The sequence below is a fragment of the Vicia villosa genome, linkage group LG7 (genome assembly GCF_029867415.1).
Source record: "Vicia villosa cultivar HV-30 ecotype Madison, WI linkage group LG7, Vvil1.0, whole genome shotgun sequence".
Lineage (NCBI taxonomy): Eukaryota > Viridiplantae > Streptophyta > Magnoliopsida > Fabales > Fabaceae > Vicia > Vicia villosa.
In genome coordinates, this window is record NC_081186.1 from 98,844,227 (window position 1) to 98,866,013 (window position 21,787).

Consider the following 21,787-nt stretch of genomic DNA (forward strand, 5'->3'; position numbering starts at 1 on the left):
CCTTTCTTGTATTTACACTAGTATTGAAAGACTTTGATATAAGCCTATTTTATTGGGCGCAATTGTGAATGAGCGATAACTATGTGGTTAAAACATCCACTTTAATTTTTTTGAAGGGGAGGTAGAAACCTAGAAAAGAAAATCGACATTCACTGAGAAGAATGACACACCCATCATACTTGTTGGAAATCCTCTTATCCTCTTTGGGAAGAAGATCTGCCTAATCAGAGGGGGTCCACTTATGTAAATGCATGGTCCATGCCACTTTCATTACAAAGACGAAAATAGTGTCCAATATCTCTTGATCTACCTACACAACATAGTTATCTCCCGTCGCTTTTCGAATTCTGGATTGAATGTTGTCCATGTGAAAAACGACTATTAACACTTTAAAAGAAACGATAATAAGAAAAACATAAGATCAACACAAAGACAAGTTATACATCCCACCAAAAGTCGTCTATAACAAAAAATTCACCAAAGCATGAAGTAGATAAAACTAAAACACATAACCATCCTCTACATAAACCCTAATTAAGTAAGCAAGTGCGAAAAGAAAGTTTAGACTTAAACATTACCTTGGGAAGAAGAATTCAATGACCTAGACGATGTATGCTTTACCATAAAAGGAGGCACAAACACAAATTAGTGGATAATGGAAGAGATAGAAGAATATTAAAAGCGAGAGAAAAGTTTTCAAAGAGTCGTAGTGGCGAAAAAAGATCATGATAACCCCATAACTCCTTATATATTTCAAAAGGAAGATGAACCGTTTGATTCTCGACATTAAGAAATGTGAATCACATCACCAGTGGTCGTGATTTTATCGCACACTATTTAAGAGCACTAAAAAACCCTAGTACTAGACAAAAATCATTACCATCAGACATAAGAACGTGTGTTGAGACGTACTTGCGAAACATTGTTAATCACAAGGAAGAAATTTAATGCGCATTTTTCCAAAGATATCAACGTCCCATTAAGAATCTTTTGCTCCACCATCAAAACTCGAACTGAAGACAAACAAGGCAAAACCCCTGCTCTACAATGTAGGAACAATGGTATAGAGGCAACTTTTTGAGTCATATAAAGGTCTGCAAAGAAGGCCCAATAACAAGCGTTGAAAGCAAAGGCACACATACTAAGTGGATTGTCATCTCTGTTGATACACTCGATCACGCCTTAGTCACCTCTCTCACCATTGATATATAATCGAAGGACCATCCACACAAGACACCGAATCACACACGAGTGGTTTTATCCACCCATACTATATAAAGATCATATCGCGTTATTTAAAGTATTCAATTCATTCACACTCCCATACTACTTTCACTCATTAACTGACTTGAGTCTTAGCGTGTTAACCATACTGGTCTAGCTCTTTTCCGCCGTACTTACTCACACCTCATTTCACTATTATGGTTCCCTAAGGCAACAATTTTTATTCACATCAATAATTTAAAACTTTTTATAACAAAAAATGTCATAATGATATTTTTTTAAATTAACCTCACTATAAGTTTATTCAACGTAATTTTACTAATATTAAAATGCACCAAAAAATAATATGGAATACAAAATTGAAAAAAAAAAAAATCAATAACAATAAGTTGAGTTACTCTTCAAAATAATGTGTAATAAAATAATAATATGCCCAAACAAGACCAATAAATAATAAAATAAAAAATAAAAAATAAAAAATAAGGGTATGCACTTCCCAACAAATATAAATAAATCTGAGTTTAGAGATTAGGTTCACTCTCTTCTTCTTCTTCCCTTACTACTGCGGCTAGGGTTTTACACTCTCTTCTTCAAACCTCTCTCTAATCCTTTCATATCCTCTCGATCTGTAATTCATATTATGGATTTTCACTGTTAGTCTTTATTATCAAACCAAAATTCAAAAACAAAGAGAATAATAAGGGTTTGTTGTTGTTGTGAATTTTTCCAAAATGGCGACAATTAACCCTTTTGATTTGTTGGGTGACGATGCTGAAGATCCTTCACAGTTGATTGCTGCTGAACAACTCAAAGCCGCGGCTGCAGCCGCCGCCGCTCCCAAAAAGGGTTCCGAACAAGGCAAACAAGCTGCTCCCAAAAAGGCTGCTGTTTTGCCTTCCAAACCACTTCCTCCTTCTCAGGCTGGTTAGTTTTTCAATTCATTAACCTAAAGTTTTTCAATTTTTTTACTTTTTGTGGTTGGTTCATAAAATTGATGCTTTTCTTATGTTGTTTTTAATGGCTGTGATTTGATTTATCTTGGTTTTGTTTTTCGATAGTTATTTTTGTGTTTTCTTAGGTTGATTATGTTTGTATTTTTGACCAATTTATAATTTTAGGGTTTTATGTATGTATTTGTCGATTAAGCCGGTGATTGGTATTTATAGTGTTTGAGTGATGGTTGTTGAATTGATTACGATGATACAAGTGTTGTTCACGTGAGTGTGTGTGGTTGAACATACTTTTTATTATCTGATGTGTAGTTGTTATACTATGATATTAGTGTTTTACTACTTTAGTCCATGTTTATGTTTCTTTTTTGAAACACCATAAATGCAAATTATTGTTTAATGTTGATGGTATATATTTCACTCATATTTTAAGTTTTGAATTTCTATTGGAGTTTTGTCCGATGAGTTAACTAGCTATTATGTAGACTGTGTTTTTTTAATCTTTAGTTTAATGTTATATTGATGTTTTTCTGTTGGTTGATACTTGATATTGATGTTTTTCTGTCTGTTGATAGTGAGAGAGGCAAGAAATGAACCATCTCGTGGTGGCCGTGGAGGCGGGCGAGGATTTGGAGGAGGATATGGACGTGGTCGTGGTGGTGGCGGCTTTGGACGTGACTTTTCCAATGACGATAACTCCAACTCCTCTTCACTGCCTGCTCCTCCGGCTAATCAAGGTTCTTTTGAAGGAGATACTGGGAATCCATCTGAAAGGCGTGGTTATGGTGCTCCTCGTGCTCCCTACCGTGCTGGTGGAGGCGGTGGTCGTCGTGGAGGATTTAGCAACGGCGAGGCTGGTGAAGAAGGACGTCCACGAAGGACATTTGATCGCCACAGTGGGACTGGACGAGGGTACCATTAATATACTATTACTCGTTAATGGTTTTTATAAAACTTATATTTACATCTTTGTTGATTTTATTTTTTCAATTTGCAGTGGCGGATTCAAACGTGAAGGTGCTGGACGTGGAAATTGGGGAACTCAGTCGGATGAAATTGCTCAGTAAGCAATTAAGCAATGCTTTTTTTATATTTATCATCATTTTAATGTTAATTAACCTATGCACATAATTTGTAGGTTATTTTTGCTTTTCAATTTCGTTCTTTACTTATATATTCTGTTCATTTTCAATTTTACATAGGGTGACTGACGAAGTTGCTAATGAAACTGAAAAGAATGTGACTGAGGAGAAGCCTGCTGGCGAAGAAGACGCAGCCGCTGAAGGAAACAAAGAAACACCCGCTAATGAAGCGGAAGAAAAGGAGCCTGAGGACAAGGTGATTAATGGGTTTAAATTGTTACTTTTTCCAATTACAAATTGATGATGGATTACATTTTATATAATGTCTAAAAGTTTTATATGTGAGACTAAATTTATATATGACATTATTTGCTCTTTGCTTAATGAAACTTATATGGTGACATTATTTGCTCTTTGCTTAATGAAACTTATATGGTGTGTGTTTAGGAAATGACTCTAGAAGAATATGAGAAAGTGTTGGAAGAGAAAAGGAAAGCCCTGCAGGCACTTAAGGTTGAGAGCAGAAAGGTGGACACTAAAGAGTTTGAATCCATGAAGCCTCTTTCATGCAAGAAAGAAAATGACGAGATCTTTGCTAAACTGGTTTGCTTCTTTTGCTCTGCGTTTAATCCTAATTTGCTTCTTGTTTTATATTAGTGGTATGTAATAGATATGCATTCATATTTTCCATTTAGATTTGTTTTTACGTTTTCCAATTTTTCTTTGCAGGGATCTGACAAGGACAAACGCAAAGACGCCTTTGAGAAGGAGAAGGCAAAGAAGGTAAGTAACTATAATAATTTTCAATTCTCACAATTAGTGCAGTGTAGGTTTATATTTTGAAAGGTATTAACCTGTTTTCATCTGTGATTTTAAGCATTTGAAATACGTTATATGTTAATACTCTTATACTAGCAGCTATAAAACTTGATAAAATATGAGGAAAAACATTATTCCGTTAATTAAAACATTAAATTGTTTTTAATTTTATATCCTCTTCAAAGACTGTTGCTGTCATCCTACTTGCTATTGATCTGGTTGTGGCTGTTTTGGTTTCAATCTTTCACTTTATTTTTGTTTCTAATTATAATGGTGACAATGACATTACTGCGTCTCGAATCAAAAATGTAGTTGTGACTGCTTGTCTTTTTGCTTTTGTTGTTGAATATGTCATCACTATCTTAATTTTGTGACTGTACATCTTTATCTGAACTTACTGCTTTTTTATTTGATTGGACTTGTTATTGTCAGGCTCTGAGCATCAATGAGTTTCTGAAACCTGCTGAAGGAGAGAAGTATTACAACCCAGGTGGGCGCGGTGGTCGCGGACGTGGTGGACGCGGTGGTTCAAGGGGAGGAGGAGGAGGTTATGGTGGAAATGCCTACGGCAATGTGCCAGCCCCATCTATTGAGGATCCTGGTCAATTCCCAACTTTAGGTGGTGGCAAGTGAGATAATATTTCAGAACCATTTCCCCTATCCCTTTATTTACCTTCAATTTTGGGTTCTCTTATTTGAACTTGTTAAGACAAAGACATGTTTTGGTAATTGGATTTTAATATTATGAGTTAGAAGAATCTTTATTTATCTTTTTTTGGATGTATATTTAGGTTGTTCTTCATTAGGAGGTCCTTGTTACCTTTGTAACATTTACTCTAATGTTTTGATGTGTTTTGACATTCTAGGGGTTATATTGAGTTAAATGTTTTCAGTTTTGTTTTAGGAGTTTTCTGCTAAATGGTTGTTCGGATAAGGTTCACTGTCAAGTGTGTGCATGACCTTTTGAACTCAGTTGAAGATAGTGTTTTTCAATCACATATAATTCTCTAATATTTATAATATTGTTATAACAAAAACTTTATATAGATGATTTAGGTTTGATCAAAACCAAACCAATCCAATAGAAAACCGCAAACCAAACCAAACAAAAACCGCAAAAAACTGCATTTGGTTCGGATTAGTTTGGGTCATCTTTTAACAAAACTGCACGGTTTGGTTTGCGGTTTGTATTTTGTAAACCAAACCGAATCAAACCGCATTATGTTACAACCTAACTTTTACTTAACTCCCATCCAACCCAAACTTAAATTTATAATACCTTAACCTTATGATTACAAACAATTTTCTCATCCTTACACACATGATTTTAGTCCCGATCTTCTCATATCTCTAATAGCATTATCGCGCCTTCTTTGCCACATATATCTTCCCTCTTTTTTTATAATCTCCACTCTCTTATATTTTTTCTTTTTCACTTTCTCTTTTCTATGCAAATGTTCTCTATTTCAGTTTCGTTTTTATCGCACATTCTTCTCTAATCATTCAACTCTTTTGTTTTTTCTTTTTCACCTTCATTAATCTCTCGACTCTTCTATTTTTTTTCATTCTAATAATTTTTATATTGTTTTATACTATTATTTTATGTTTATTATTATACTTATTATTTTATATTTATTATTATACTTATGTCTAATTTAAGTTTTACAAATTAAATAGAAAGTTATTGTCAAAAGATGACGAGTTTTGTTGTTATTTGATAGTGTATGAATGTCTAAATACAAAGTTATGTTGTCATCTATATGTATATGTATGGTTCAATAAAATATTTATAAAAAACCGAACCAACCAAACCGAACCAAACCGCATTAGTTTTGTTTGGTTTGGTTCGTATTTTTTTTAAAAGCCAACCGAACCAAATCAAACTGCACGATTTTTTCTCTTGCGGTTCGGATGATTTTTTTGTCAAAACCGCCCAAACCGCACCGCGAACACTCCTAAGATGATTAATCTCCAAAGTCTCATTTTAATACCATTTGAGTTTCTTCAAGTTAGACAGGTTTTTTATTAAGGAAATTAAACTCTTACAAATAAACAATTCATATTTTCTGCAACAGTCTTCTCTGCATTCAAAACCATTTATATTTTCCACTACTGTCTTTTTTCAAAATTCTCTCCATCTCATAAAGTTTCTGATAAATTCTCATATGGAGATAGGAATGATTTATATAAGTCACATGATGGCCTTTTCCCCTAAGTTTATATGCCCACTAAATAATATGATTAATTATTGGGGGTTTTTCTAAATGAAATTTTCAGTTTGAGGAATGAATTGAGATACAGCATACTTGTGTATAACTTTAAGCCACCACAATTACCAATAACAAGTTCTTTTCAACACTTCAATAGTTCAAGCAAATTTTCTTCGCAATCCATTCTCAAGATCCGAAGCAAATTTTCTTCCCATTGACCATAGTACTTCAACTCCACATTCCATTTACTGCTTCGCCACTTTAGAGAAAAATAAGATTGTTGAAATATCTTTACCTAAGAAATGTGGCCATTATTTGAACAAGAAATACACGTGTTTGATGCAAAAAGCAACCCATTTACCGACATAGTCATATAACAAAAGCTCTCTCTCCGCACGCTATCCATCACAATGGAATTGGAGATCCAATCAAAAGTAATTTATCTTAGTCCACAACAACATCTTCGGTGCTCAACCACTTGAGTATGTTTCAGTATTTGAATACTCCCTCCGTCCAACAACAAGTGATCCAGCCTACCAATTTACACATATTAAGAAAAGTGTAAAAAAGTAAGACAAAGAATAATATTTTTACTATAGTACCCCTAATCATGTATTGGAAATTGCGAAAGTTTAATTAATTAGAGGGTAGAATTGGAAATTTTTTATTGAAAATTGAAATTGGTCATTCATTTTCGAAAACTGAATTATTTCAAATGGGTCACTCGTTATGGAACGGAGGGAGTATATATCTCGCTTTAGGGCTACAATTAAGTTACTCAATTTTGTTCTTTAAGTGAAACACTGTACTCCTACATCAACTTCATGGTTTGATTGCGCGTTGTTAAGCATTGATGAAAATTTTCATAATCTTTGAGAGTCAGTTTTTAGTTACGAGTGCCTTTCTCTCTTCATTCTCAATAGTATTTACCAGAGTAGTCGTACCCTTGCTCGAAGTTTTCACTTTTCCCCATTACACTTTACTTTCTCATCATCTTTCTCTTTACTCGATACCCCCCAATTTCCTCGATCTTAAAATATCTTCATCTTTTTTACCTCAATCAATATGAGTGGTAGTCTTATTATCATGACTAGCGATTCATATATTGATGCATCTCCCGTAGTGGGAACATGAGTATCTTCTTGTTCGAATCCTTCCCCATCTGTCTATGACCGAATGAGTTCCAAGGTCGTATTTGTAACTGATTCCGATTCAGATAGGTTCTATGCGGGGCTTCCAGGATGAGGGATCTTCTTCTAAAAATTCTTCTTTTAATGCTTTTTTCTTTGGCGACGAAGCTGAGGGGGATCATGCGGCTACTTCCATGCCTCCTCCTTGTGATGTAGGAGCTTCGACTTCTTCCGTTTATTAACTTAAAAAATGCAAGCTGCTATCCCGAGAAGGGATATGCTTAGGTTTATCGAAAAAGCTACATTCAAACCTTTCGAGCTTTATAAAGTTGATGAGTTATCCCTGAAAAGGGTTATGTCGAAATAGCTGAATGACACAATCATATGTGACTAGATGGCCTCATAAATAGTAGGACCCCTTATATTTTAAGTACAGAGGCGATCAATATCATGTCCGACTTCCCTTTAGATTGGTTGGTTCTTCTTGTGGAATCGAGAAAAAGAACATGCAACTCCTTTGATGGGTGTCCATTTGCTTTTTATGAGTTTTTGTCCATTTACTCGAGAAAGCGTTGACATGAAATGTAGTATTTGTAATAGTGCAATTTATTCCTCATAAACACCCATTTCTTATCGGCTATAAAATCAAAAGAACACACAACTTCTTTCAAGGATTAGATTTAAAGGTTAATATTACCAAACATCTTTTATGCCAAGCTTTAATAACCCTTTTGAGGTCCCCTAGAGTCATACCTACGAGAGTGAACCACCTCATACATATTAAGTCTAAAAGGCCTATGGATCCACAATCAATTAGAATACTTAAAAAAATCATGGGGAAGTGATTTGGAGCATATATATGCTGGGCGCATTGATAAACCACTCTCCAATAATTCCACCAACCATTAAATACAAGAATTTGATTCAGCCTAATAGCATCCCATCTATTATATTGGAATTAAGTAAAATTTCATCCTAAAAAGGGAAGGTCAATCAAATCCATATGAGAAATAAAGCTACTAAAGGCCACATAGTCAACATCCCATTTCATTAGAAAAGAAAACAAAATTGAAATCTCTTAAAACACACAAGACATCTCTTCTAGAATTGTCTTTACGCGAATTGAGACTTGTCCATATGATTCTCTTATTTGACAAAATACTCTTAGAATGAACATTAACCACAATACAAATGACCAGAAGCCCCATTCTACTAGGTTGTATTGAATTTGGTCCCTTTTCCTAAAGCACATTATTATGCAAACTTGAAAATCCGAATCTAGGTAGTAACAATTGAATTTCAAAATTAAAGTATAAGTTTCCTTTAAGTGAGACATTTTGTGATATAATATAATTTTCCAACTTTTGATGAATAAAAAAAGTCACCCATAACTTCGGTATCACAAAGTCACCCAATTTCATCATGTATCTATAACAATATATAAAGGAAAAACATGATTTTAATGTAGCCTATTTTCTTTTCAATTATACCCTTTTCAATATTTTTTTTTAACTTCAACTTCTCTTTACTAACTATTATATGACAATTTTTATTTCTTTTTCATTTTATTTTTTTATTATTTTATAAATAATAAAAAAAAAATCAACACATGAAAAATACTATTTATATTTTTATCCACTTGCACATCGAAGAAACAAGTGCCCGTCTGGACGCTAGTGCATAATAATTACGCGACTTTAAATGACTTTGCTAACACAATGTAACCAAATCTCATTCCGTATAGCTAGTAGGTAACTGTAAAAAAGTCGTAGTATCGAGGGTACGATGCACTGAATTTCTATAATAAGGATACAAATAAATTATCTTTTTTGTTCTAAAAATATTAAACAATATTAATGAATTTGTTTATAATAAAAGTAAATGAACAATAATATGTAAATTAATTATTTCATTTAAAATAGAAAATCAGATTGAATGAAAGACTAAAATAAAATAAAAATGAAATAGAGAAACTAAATAACTGGTTTTTATATGGGGAAATAAAATAAATAAATAAATAAATAAATAAATAAGCATTACAAAAATGCATTTAACTCTTAATTTTTTTGCTATAGTTTTAAATGTATAAACACATCCACACTATTATCGAAATGGAGAGGATCCAAAGTGTATCGAGACTTGGATCCAAACCTTCATTTTTTTCTCCTTTCCTCTTCATCCTTTCTAGCTCTCTCTTATCTCACTCTCACTCATCAATAAAAAACAAAATTTAATCAAGAGAGAGAATGAAATTAAGAGAGAGATAGAGAGGATGGAGAGAGAAGGAGAGAAAAATGAAGGAGAGGATCCAAGGTGTATCGAAATAGATTTTTGCAAATGATATAGTCTTAATTTAAGAGTGCTCAAGAGTTTTATATGGGATATTGAAAACTTAGAAAGAGGCCTTAAAATTGTATGGCTTCTACCTAAGCAAAGGATGGCAGAGTATAGAATATAATTTTACCAAAAAGTGGAGCTATCACTTATAGGTGAATTAAAGTTAAAGATCAAATTATCACCAAAAACAGCACGTTTCAAAGTAATTGAGTAAAAGAAAATTAAGAAAACTACTAGTATCATCATCATCATCATCTCACTAAGAATGTAGATTAGATATGAGCAGAAACATAGATTTATCTTTAACACAAGTACTATACTTAGCACAAACATACCATTCAAGTGTATGTAAAGAATGGGATCATCTAAGCCAATTCTGAAACCACACCATGGATTATGTGACATTGGTCCACTATTTAGTGACGGAACAAATCTTACACGAAAAGGACAGCAAGCAGCAGACCAATAAGTGAAATGCGATCTGGTTAGGAAGAGCAGCACCCGCCTTTTTGCCCAACTGGTTGTCCTCTAATCTGCACTGTTGGAGGCCTTGCATTGTTTGCGGCTGGTTGGCTCGCCATTCTACATTCAGGATAAATTTACCATCAGAAAACATGCTTGAAAGGAATCAATGGCAGAAACAGGATGATAAATAAATGTTCAATAGTGAAAAAGTCATAGTACTTAAGTAACAAGGAAAAAAAATTTTAAAATCAAGCTCAATAATATTAACAGTTATGAACAAGTTAACAATTAAAAACAAAACTATATTTTCTAGCTTTGGCAACTGAAAATGTCATGTACTGCAACTTAGAATATTGGTATGGCAATTTAGTAATTTTTTCCGGAAATTGGAAAATAACTTATGTCTGAGCCTACTTAAAAGGACAATTTGCATTAAACTCAATTATTAATTTTAATATCTTGCATTCAATAAAAAATAGGAAAAATGGGCACCTATCCTTGATGGCAGCAGCCATGGCCATGAATGCCCCTTCCACATTTGTAGCATCTTTTGCACTTGTTTCCATAAAAGGTATGCCGATTTGATCTGCAAATTCCTGCAGTACAGCGGAAAAAAGGTAGTGTGAGGGTTCTGGAGTAGAAGCGTGAATATAATCCAAGGAAAACAGAAACACACAATAAATAGTATTTACTCCATAAGAAAAGAAACAGTGAGATAAAAGTTATACTTTGGCTGTATCATATGATACAACTCTATTTGCTGTCAGATCACTCTTGTTTCCAACCAAAAGCTTGTTAACATTATCACTGGCATAGCGGTCAATTTCACTGAGCCACTGCTTCACATTATTGAAGCTCTCTTCATCTGTCACATCATAAACAATCTGCCAAAGGAACAAGTTATTAGAGAATGTAAATAATATCCCGAAACCAGTAGAGGAGTATCCCAAGTTTAAACTCTTATGTTAAAAAAAAAAAACTTACAATGATACCATGTGCCCCACGATAGTAGCTACTGGTTATTGTCCTAAATCGTTCTTGTCCGGCGGTATCCCACTACAAGAACACATTGTAAGACAAGGTCAGTAAAAAATCTTTCAATACAATATTCAACCTTGAATTTCAGTGACCCATATGGCCTGGGAACTCAGAGAGTATGATCTTAAAAATAAAAATTACAATGACGAACAAGTACCTCAAAGGTAAATATATCTTCTATGAAAGATTAAAACGTAGTAGTATTATATTATGTTTATCGAGACTCGAGAGTATAATATTATTGCAAACAAAGAAAGCAGAACAAAGCTAATCTAAGATACATACAATCTGTAGTTTAATTGTCTTCCCATCCTGCTCAACAGTTCGTATTTTCTGCACAAAAGAACACGATAATTTAATTTCAATATCAAGACACAGTTTCAAATAAGTTAAAGCTAAACAAATGTGAAATGTTGTACTCACAAAATCAACTCCAATAGTGCTTATGTAGCTCTCAATGTATGAATCATCCTGTGGTATATCAAAAGGTTAATAATTTAAATTACTGTAGTGCAGCAGTATGCCATCACCATGATGTACCAAAATGGGGCGTAAGGGAGTTTAAGTGAGGAGTTAAAACTTTTCAGCAACACATGACAATTCATAATATTAATAACACTAGACACGAGCTTACATAACCAGGTAAGATGATTTTGCTAAATTATAATAAAATCAAGTCATAAACAAAGTTAGGGCAGCAGCACATAGATAGATTCGGATAACTCAACTAGAACTATGGAGAGTATAGAGCATAGTTCTATTTCTACTAACAAAGTAAGAAATGAAAGATGATAGTGGAAACTATGTTATCAATCTCGGATAGCGGTGCGGCACGGCCATCCCCAAAAACAAAAAAGAAGGGAAAGGGAGTCGAATCTCGGAATAGCCGATATTTTAGGGACGCGGACACTAATACAGTTAATACTAATGAACATGTAATTGTTAAAAACTAAAATAAATTAATCAAAATTCATGAAGCATTCATATTAGAAATAAAAACCATTAAACCAAACATACTTCCAATAAAATTCAATAAAATAACTTTGATATCCTTAAAAGAGTAATATGATATACGGCTGACGCGGCCGCGTAGAAAGACTTCGCTCCGAATCTAATCCAATTATTGTGGTCGTTCCAGCTGAGTCACCCATCTGTCATGGAATGGCATGGCCCGACGCACCTTTTTTTTTTGGTTTTATTGTTCTGTGCCGAGATAACGTCCGGCCGAGTTTAATAATATAGAGTGGAAAAAGTCTTTATATTGCTCTAAGACCGGACCAAGGCCTAAGCCTTCCAAAATTCCCTTCATACATTTTATTCAACCCCCTCCATTGGTCAAGCCCCCTCTCCATTAATATTATATTCCCTCCAACTCCATGCCATCAATATCTACTTCATCAATGTCCCGCAGACTACCACGACCAGTAAATTCTATTCCTACCTAACACACTTTTACAAATTTTGCATCCTCTCACGTCCTTTCCTTTCTTATTTACTTTCACAGTTTCACAATTAACAACATATTGGGCGATAATCAAGCCCAGCAAAAAAGAAGCCCATTAACCTGTCTTATTTAATGTTAACTATTTAGACATAACACAATCAATGAGGATACCAAAAGCAACCAAATCTTTTTTATAAAATATTAATGTAGAAGAGTGACAAAAACATGGTACCCTAGTAGAAGAAAATAATACAAAACTGCAACATAGGATATGAAAAACAGTCGACAACTTACAGCAAATCTTAGAAGAAGGCACGATTTACCAACACCAGAGTCTCCAATAAGAAGGAGCTTGAACAGATAATCACTGCAAAGAAGAATACACATATATCATACTTAGTTTCTCATTTGAAATAGACTAATAGTAATCAACTTTAGAAACTCAACCAAAGAACAACCACAATCATTTCATCAACACTCTATATATTCAAACCGTTAATTTCTTACAACAACACATAAAACCGTAATACCGCGAGTATCGCTATAACAACATGAAACTTAAAGCAATCTACGCCACGAATTCCAATAATGAAATTCGACTTCATATATTCAAACCATGAATCCAATTTTTCGAGCTTCCTAACAATTCATTAGAGAATAAGGACTAACGAAAAACAGAGGCATGCATTTCCATGCTTCAATTACTCAATTGAAATTTGACACCAATTATATACAAGATCATCACTTTCAAAAACCAATCAATAAAACGACAACCCCAATTTTATTTATTTATAAAATCATAAAGTCGGTGTTTTGAAAAATACAAAATTTAATCAAAAAATCAATAAGCTGATCCAATCTAGGGTTGCCAAAAACGAAAATTCAACACATATTAAATCATAAAAAACACAAATTAAACATAATCATAACTATACTATGGATAAAAAAACATGATCGAAATCGTGAAAAGGAGTTGAAATTGTGGCGATTGAAGGGAAAAGGGAACGTACTATTCGGGATTCATGACGGGGAAGGTGAAGTGGCCGGAGAGGGTGAGGTACGAAGGGAGAGTGATCGGATCCGGTGCTCCACGTGGAAATGGAATGGCACCAAACGGAGAGAGGAGAAGAGAAGGAGAAGAAGAAGGAATGAAGAGGAAAATAAAAAGGGAATTTTTTTTCTGTTTTGAAATTAAAAATTGTGTGGACCTTAAATGGCCCTTTAATACGGTGACGTATTGGGTTATATGATTCTAAATTATTTGGTTTTTTGATGAGTTTGAGTTTGACTATTGAGGAATGGTAATGGCCAAAGGTGGTGGCTACGCAATGGGTTCTCTTTAAGTTAACCCCCCAAATTTATGTGCAAGTTACAATTATTATGACATTGCACTTGTCAAAAATGTGATTGTTTTGATTTTTTTTTTCTTTCTTTCTATAGTTTAAATTATCAAAATATTCTTACATAAAATAAAAAATTACAACATGTGGAAAAGTATGTTAGAATGATCTATTTCACCTTAATTGGAGATTTTTAAATTTGATTTTAGTATTGAGAATATATTATTATTAAATTATTTAAGGAAGAATTTTGTCGTTTATTGTTCTTCTTCTTGGTTCAAGAAGATATAGTCTTTAACCTCACTAACCTGGCTCACGGGAGAAAATATGTGGTGGTACAAAGTAAGATAGTTATGCTATCTCATACAACGATTAACATGCAATGTATATAGAACATAAGTGTGAATGAATAGACTATTATGACGATGGATTTGGAGTCGATACCAAATGTGTTGCACTAACTTTTAAGGTACTCACTACTCACATTGAAACTGTCTAAAAAGAATGTTTGATGCTTATGCATTTCATCACAAGCATGCGGCCTATCAACATTGACATGATTGTTTGTTAAGAAATCATCAATTGCTTGCAAAGGAATGAATGAATGTTATATTTTCCACATACGATAACTACCTTGTGCAAGAGGAACCTGGTGTCCATCATGAATTGTTAGAAAAAAATATTCTTCATTGATTTGTACAAAGAAAATTTTAACTGATTTCTTCTAATTTGTAATATTGTATTTCTGTTATTCAATACAATGAGTGTGAATTCTATTTATAGACTCACATGACTTAACTAATTTTGTTAGATAGTTTTTAGAATCTAGGGTTTTGCATCCACAAAGTGATATAGTATTAAAAATTATTTGTGGAAGTGTTGGGAGTTGGGGAGTTTGTGAGCTTTTCCTAAATAACATGCAGAATCAAAAACAAAGTTTCAATGTAGTCCCTTATGTGTGTCATTTAATTCCTTTTCAAAATTCTAAAAATAATCTATAAGTTAATATTCGAACCAAGGTCATTTTGGTAGTATGAGGATATGTATATATGACCTAAAAGAAGAGGAAAACGGGTGAAGAACATGGTGGTTAATAGAAGGAAAATAAAAACATAGAGAATTTTACGGATATATAAATAATTCAACCAAAGAAGGAAAAAAGAGGCTAGTTGGCCGATGTGGAACTTAACATAATATTTTTAAATTTTGGGTGAATATTTAATGTCAATGTCTTTTAAATCCATTAACATTTAACTGGTTGACATTTTCGGTGCTTCGCTCTTGAATTTTCCAATATTTTGTGTCTAGTATTAGTATGGTGACTACACCTCAATATCTTGTTCATTTTAAAGTGAAATTAAACATTACAAATTTTAGTAAGAAGCTAACTACAAAATCTGTCAACGTGTACAATTAGATTGAGAAAACATGAATTTCTCATTTGTGTCACGAGATGAGACTCCTTCTCGAAACTACATGCACTAGTCAAAGTCTTCTTTAGAGTTCATCAAAGTTAATTGATACACATTTTAATATTAAGCGGCTTATGGTGGCATTAATATAAATAATTTGTGCATATTACGTAATGTGGTGTAAATTCTTTCATTTCAAAACTAAGAAAAATAATTGTTTGAGGAAAAATGCTTAATTACATTTTTAGTCCTTGCATTTTGATCAACTCACGAAATTGCTATTGCCTTTTTAAAATCTAACAAAGTAGTCTCTATACTATCATGTTTTTTTGCAATTTTAGTTCTAACCTCCATTTCCCCTCCAAAAACAATTGATGTGTCAAATTTTTAGCTGATGTGACCAAAATACCACCTATGTGACAATGTATATTTGAAAAATGTTATTCATAAATTCATGAAATTGATTTTTATAACATGGCAAAAACATTTAATCATTTTTCAAAATTTTCAATTAACTTAAAATTGAAAATACATAAGATTAAAATCCTATAGTCCTGACATTCCTAATCACGACCCCATATAACACAAAATCATATTTTCCTTCCTTCATTCAAATCATTCGACCATGACAGAGAAGGGCAATGAAAAAGCTGGAGATGAAATGACATGGTGGAACAAAGAGCAAAACCCGAAATACTGTTTCAGGTATGTAACAACTCTTAGAAATTGGGGTTTTTTGGTTATTGGGTTGAATAAAGTAGATGGTTTGTTTGTGTCATGGTTGGGAAATTAGGGTTCTTTTTGATGTACCCATTTGTTCCATGTTTATACACAGTCTTTATGATATGCACAGTCCAAGTGAGGACCTAGAGTTGAAGATATGTATTAACCATGGGGGTAGATTTGTATTTTGAAGATCTAGCAATTGAGATGGAGTAAACTGTTCATACTAATTTGTTGAATTATGAGGACATTAAAAATTCGGTCCTTAGAGTTAGATATGTAAAGATCAAGTGTTTGTGGTACCATCATCCAAAACTATCATTTCATCATGGACGTAAACCTCCAAACACTCACGATGACCTGTTGGAGCTTGTTGTAGATGCTAAAGGGTATAATGTAGTCGATATTTTTGCTGAACATGAAGTGGATATTCTAGATATAGTTGAATTTGGCGATGAAGGTCCTTTGGATGATGAGGTTAGGAATGATGAATAAGTTTTTATGGAGGAGGTTAGAGGTGAGAAAGAAGATGTCAACTATGAAGATGTTAAAAGGTGTTTAATGTATGCTCCACAAACATAACTTTCTTTTTGCTAGAATTATGGTAAAGTCAATGTATGCTCCACAAACATAACTTTCTTTTTTGCTAGAATTATGGTACTATTTTGGATGAATGAAAATCAGTTTTAACATAAAGTAATAGGGAAACACAATTCATTGATACTAATTTCATTTTCATTTTAACTTCATTTAAGTTCACTTGAAAATTACAACAAACATCTCAAGCCTTCCAAGTTTACTTGAATTTTACAACACAACCTTCCACCCTCTCAACCAAACCAGTATCATCTAAACAAGAACACAAATCATAATCACAAAACTCCTATACAAGAACACCTAAACATAATTAGCAATTCTAAACACAAGCCTTCAAGCCTTCAAGCTAAGAATACATATCAATCTCATAATGACCACAACAGCTAGAACAACCAATCTTTGGCAAAACTTTAGCTTCTTTTTCAAATCCTTATCTTGTTTCAGCTTCATATTATCCTTCTTCTTAAGTTCATCAATTCTCCTCGTTAGTGATAAAATCACCTCCTTTACACGCACAAACATTTCTTCATTGTACCTATTAAAGAAATTACATCCCTTTTGTCCCTGCAACTGCATTCACATACAAATAACACATTGTTAAATATGGGTTTCAGAATAATGCTCATACCTTTATTTGACATGAATTGGGTTTTACCTCGTATAACCCAAAACCATTAAACCTACGCCCATGATTCTCAGTTGTCCATGCAGTAGTGAGAGGTGAATCAATATCACAGAAGCAACAAATATCTCTTCTTCGTGATGCACAACTGTTACTGGACACATTATATGACTGTGACATTTTCGTTTTTGATTGTTGAAGAACCAATGGAAGCAACTGAAGAAGAAAACGAGGAGAAAGTGGAAGAAAGTGAGCGAAAACAAGAAGGGAGAAAACAAATTGAGCGAAAACAAGGAGAAAGAAAAAGGAATTGAAGCTGACCTAATTTAGGGAAGACAAAGTTGTTAAAGAAGACGTAATAGCTAGTTAGGGCATGACATTTGCCTTTTAAACTTTTTTTTTTATTTATGAAATGTTTTCATTGTATTTTTAAATAAAAAGTTTGATACTGCCACATATACGTTCATTTGCCATCTGTGCGTTTTTGGAGGAGAAAATGAGATTAGGACTAAAATTGTAAAAAACATAATAGTATAAAGATTGCGTTGTTCGATTTTTAAAAAAAGCAAGACCAATTTCATGAGCTGATAAAAATGCGAAAAACAAAGTGTAATTAAGAAAAAAAAGGAAAAAAAGAAGAGCATAACAAACAAAAACGTTACCAAAACCAATCAATTTTGAAGAGATAGGATAGAATAGAAGAAGATAGAACACAGAAAGCAAACTCAGTTTTTTCCCACCGAACTCAAAATGGCTTCACTCTCCACACTAACCCCAACTCCAACTTCTCTCTCTTTCTTCTCTTCTCCACTCTTCATCTCTAATCCTTCAACTCATTCCAAACTCAAATTCAAATTCTTCCCTAATTCAAATTCAAATTCAAATTCACATTCAACTTCTCTTTCAATCTCTTGCAAACTCGCCACGCTTCCTCTCCTCTCCTTCTCCGGCGAAAAAGTCGGCGAAACCACCCTCGACATCAAAACCGCCGCACCAGACACCTCCCGCGCCGTCGTCCACCGCGCCATTATCCACGACCTCCAAAACAAGCGTCGCGGCACCGCTTCCACACTAACCCGCGGCGAAGTCAGAGGCGGTGGCCGAAAGCCCTACGGTCAAAAGAAAACCGGCCGAGCACGTCAGGGTTCCATTCGTACTCCGCTCAGACCGGGCGGAGGTGTGATTTTCGGTCCGAAGCCGCGTGACTGGAGTATTAAGATTAACAAGAAGGAGAAGAGGCTTGCGATATCGACAGCGGTGGCGAGTGCGGCTGTGAATACTATTGTGGTGGAGGAATTTGGAGCGGAGTTTGAGGGGAGTCCGAAGACGAAGGATTTCATTGCGGCTATGAAGAGATGGGGACTGGATCCGGTGAAGAAAGCGACGTTTCTGATGACGGAGGTTTCGGAGAATGTGTTGCTTGCTAGTAGGAATATTGGGAGTTTGAAGATATTGACGCCGAGGACGCTGAATTTGTTTGATATTTTGAATGCGGAGAAGATTGTGCTTACACCGGCTGCTGTGGATTATTTGAATAACAGGTATGGGTTTAGTGATCAAGATGATGGTGGCTATGATGAAGAAGAGGGTGACATTGTAGAAGAAGTAGTAGAGGATGGTCAAGAAGGTAATTAGTTGTTCTATAGTTGAATGTTTAGTTCAATTTAACTCGAGTGTTTTAGTTTCATGATTCTATGTTATATGAACTTATCCAAATCTAAGGTTCAATCTTCATGTTCTATGTTTTGAAATTTAAGTTTAAAAGAAAAAAACTATGGAAGGGCCAGGGAAAGTATATGCAGAGAAATATCCAATAAAAATTGATAGTTACTTTTGAGATTTCCTTTATATTATGATGATATAGATAACTGTAAGGAAAATTTTATCTATATGGTTAGAAGCATGGTCCTGGATAGAACATTATGACTGAAGTTTATCCGTGTAGCCGACCATACTTAGAGAAAAAAGGCTTGGTTGTTGTCGTTGTTGATTTGTATCGATGATTGTAGTAAAATTCTTATTGTTTCGTCTTTAATTGTTCATTGTCGTTGTCCAAATAGTGTAATATTATTGATCTATAGTCATAAACCTAGTCAAGGTTTTTAAGTTGTGGTTTCGGCTGCATTGCAGTCCTTGATATTGTGGAAAAGTGTGATATAATTTGGGTGATACATTTGTGGTTGTGGAAACGTAAAAATGATGGCGCCGTGGTCACAATTGTGGTTGTGTTCCTTTGTAAAATCTTGGACATTGAATTTTAGATACAAGTTAGTTTGGATAAACTTTTGAACATGTAGAATGAATGAAATATTAAATGAATTGGACAATGATTGAGTTTTTCCACGTCTCACAATTGTTTAGTTTGTTATGAACTTATTTTTGAAGCATTATAGTTTTTGTTGTTGTCGAAAGAAAGCATTATAGTTATTAAGTTGTTATTTTTTGTTCATGACGTGAAAGGATTTAAACTTACTTTAATTGGAAAAGCTCCTTGAGATAGAAGTAAGTTCAAATTTGACTTAGTTATGTTGCTATAGGAAATGGACTGGATTCTCCAGTTCGCATTCTGCAAATACGAAGGACGTTACTATTGATAAAATTGTTTATCTTTTACATATTTTAATGCTCTGTAATGTTATGATTTGGAACTTATAAGAATTTCACCTACATACAGTCATTAGCTATGATACATGAGATTGAAGTTATACAATATACATTGCTGTTTGTTCAACTTGTTGTATCTGCATCATGCAGTCGTGTTTCTCTCTAGCTTTAGCCTTAACTTTGGAGTCACTACATTGGCTGAGTAGAGTATTATAGTCTCCTAAATTTCATTTTGAGAGTTGTTCAGTATTCATGTGAATTTATATATATATTTGACACAAATCTGTAGTTGGGTTAAAGTCAAATAGCTCATTCCTTATGCACCTTTGGAGTTACTTATTATTATTGATGGGTCTGAGTAATAAGTTTCTGACCCGGTTTCACTTTTATATTTGGATACAGGACCGGACGCAGAAGAAAGTACCGGTGTTGTGAATTGATGACTTAAAGTCGTAACATTTTATAGAGGATACCACTGATATGGGTTATGGAAGGTTCGAAGTCTTGTCTGTACCAATATTTGCATGTTTTCCTTTCTATCACTTAGGACCCTAATCCAGATAGCATGTAAGGATATTTATGTTTGGCTTCCTTCCAATCATATTATGTTTGTAGTACCTACCTAGTAATAATTTCTTTAATCAATTTTTGCTTGTAATCTCCCTTGTGCAAATGTATGTATATGGAATTGTTTTGAATCAATATTGTTGCATGTAATTCCTTTTTAATTAAGAAGTTATTGAAGGCTGCTGCTAGTTTAAGTCATTCATAATGTATTTTATATTCATTACTTATTTTCTTGTACCATCTCTTTTATCAGTCTGTTATCTGTTGCTGCTTTTCTGTCAGAGATGAATGTAGTGTTATTTACAATTAATAATTTCTGTTTTTTCTTAACTTCAATGATCTTCTATGTAAAAACCTCGTCAGAATTGTGAATTTTATAAACTTATATTGATTTGTATCTCATTTACTTGAATTTTATTTAATTTTCGTTTCTTCCCGGGTTTTGTGGGAAGTTTGGTCTTATGCGCCCTTTCTCTCCACATCGATGGCATGTAGGAATGGATAGGAACTTTCTTCGCTTTGCTTCAGGAGTCTTGAGATTTCTTTTTCATGCTTTAGGAATTATTTGAATTTAGGAAACATGTATTCCATGAACTCATTACTTTTACTTTGACACTCTTTATCTTTTAGCTCTATATATCTTCAATACTTGTGACTTTTAGTGCGACACTTTTCTTCTTTTTCTTGTTATCTTCTTCGTCATTAACAAGTCTTTGTTAGTTCCATCCCGTGTTCCTGCAATTTGCCAAAGAGTGTAATGTTTGTCCATAGCCGCTAAATTTTTAGATTAAAAAATCGCAACGATTTTAGGTTGCCAACTATGATATAGGCATCTAAGAATTTTTACAACTAATTTCTTATTTGAAAATGTTTTTTTTAGAGTTCTCATATGACTCACGATATGGGTGAATCGTGCTTACATGTAATTTATGCTCTCTTTAGGATTCATTCTGAAGAGTTCATACTCATGGGTTAATGTTCTCAACCTTGCCCTCTTTATCTTAGTAGTTCTTTCATGGGTAATTTGGAGGATGTCTCACATTTCTTTAGCAATTTCGTAGTGAGAAACTTGCAAAAAATCATCAAGATCGAGATCGGTAATGATGGCTACTTTCGCCTTTAAATTGCGTTGAACATTTTCTTTATCATCTTTGATTCAGCCCTTTTCGAGTTTGTTTTCTACAACACCATTAATTGTGATATTTAAAATACGTGATTGATTT

At 33.7% G+C, this 21,787-nt stretch overlaps 3 protein-coding genes across 3 annotated transcripts; 2 read left to right on the forward strand and 1 right to left on the reverse strand.

Moving 5' to 3' along the window:
• The first annotated feature begins 1,757 nt into the window (after positions 1 to 1,757).
• Positions 1,758 to 4,967, forward strand: LOC131616098 (RGG repeats nuclear RNA binding protein A-like). Its single transcript, XM_058887342.1, has 7 exons — positions 1,758 to 2,148; positions 2,750 to 3,086; positions 3,172 to 3,237; positions 3,377 to 3,512; positions 3,704 to 3,859; positions 3,986 to 4,039; positions 4,508 to 4,967. The coding sequence occupies exons 1-7, from the start codon at positions 1,956 to 1,958 to the stop codon at positions 4,706 to 4,708; spliced, it is 1,143 nt and encodes a 380-aa protein (XP_058743325.1). The 5' UTR covers positions 1,758 to 1,955; the 3' UTR covers positions 4,709 to 4,967.
• A 5,006-nt stretch (positions 4,968 to 9,973) lies between these two features.
• LOC131616099 (ras-related protein RABD2a-like) lies at positions 9,974 to 13,895 on the reverse strand. The gene is made up of 8 exons (XM_058887343.1): positions 13,710 to 13,895; positions 12,994 to 13,066; positions 11,679 to 11,726; positions 11,541 to 11,588; positions 11,202 to 11,273; positions 10,946 to 11,101; positions 10,710 to 10,813; positions 9,974 to 10,334 (listed from the first exon to the last, which is right to left on the reverse strand). Exons 1-8 carry the CDS (start codon positions 13,721 to 13,723, stop codon positions 10,238 to 10,240), a joined length of 612 nt encoding a protein of 203 aa, XP_058743326.1. The 5' UTR covers positions 13,724 to 13,895; the 3' UTR covers positions 9,974 to 10,237.
• Positions 13,896 to 18,040: 4,145 nt separating this feature from the next.
• LOC131616100 (large ribosomal subunit protein uL4c) lies at positions 18,041 to 20,762 on the forward strand. Its single transcript, XM_058887344.1, has 2 exons — positions 18,041 to 19,020; positions 20,400 to 20,762. The coding sequence occupies exons 1-2, from the start codon at positions 18,144 to 18,146 to the stop codon at positions 20,435 to 20,437; spliced, it is 915 nt and encodes a 304-aa protein (XP_058743327.1). The 5' UTR covers positions 18,041 to 18,143; the 3' UTR covers positions 20,438 to 20,762.
• The last annotated feature ends 1,025 nt before the right edge of the window (positions 20,763 to 21,787 follow it).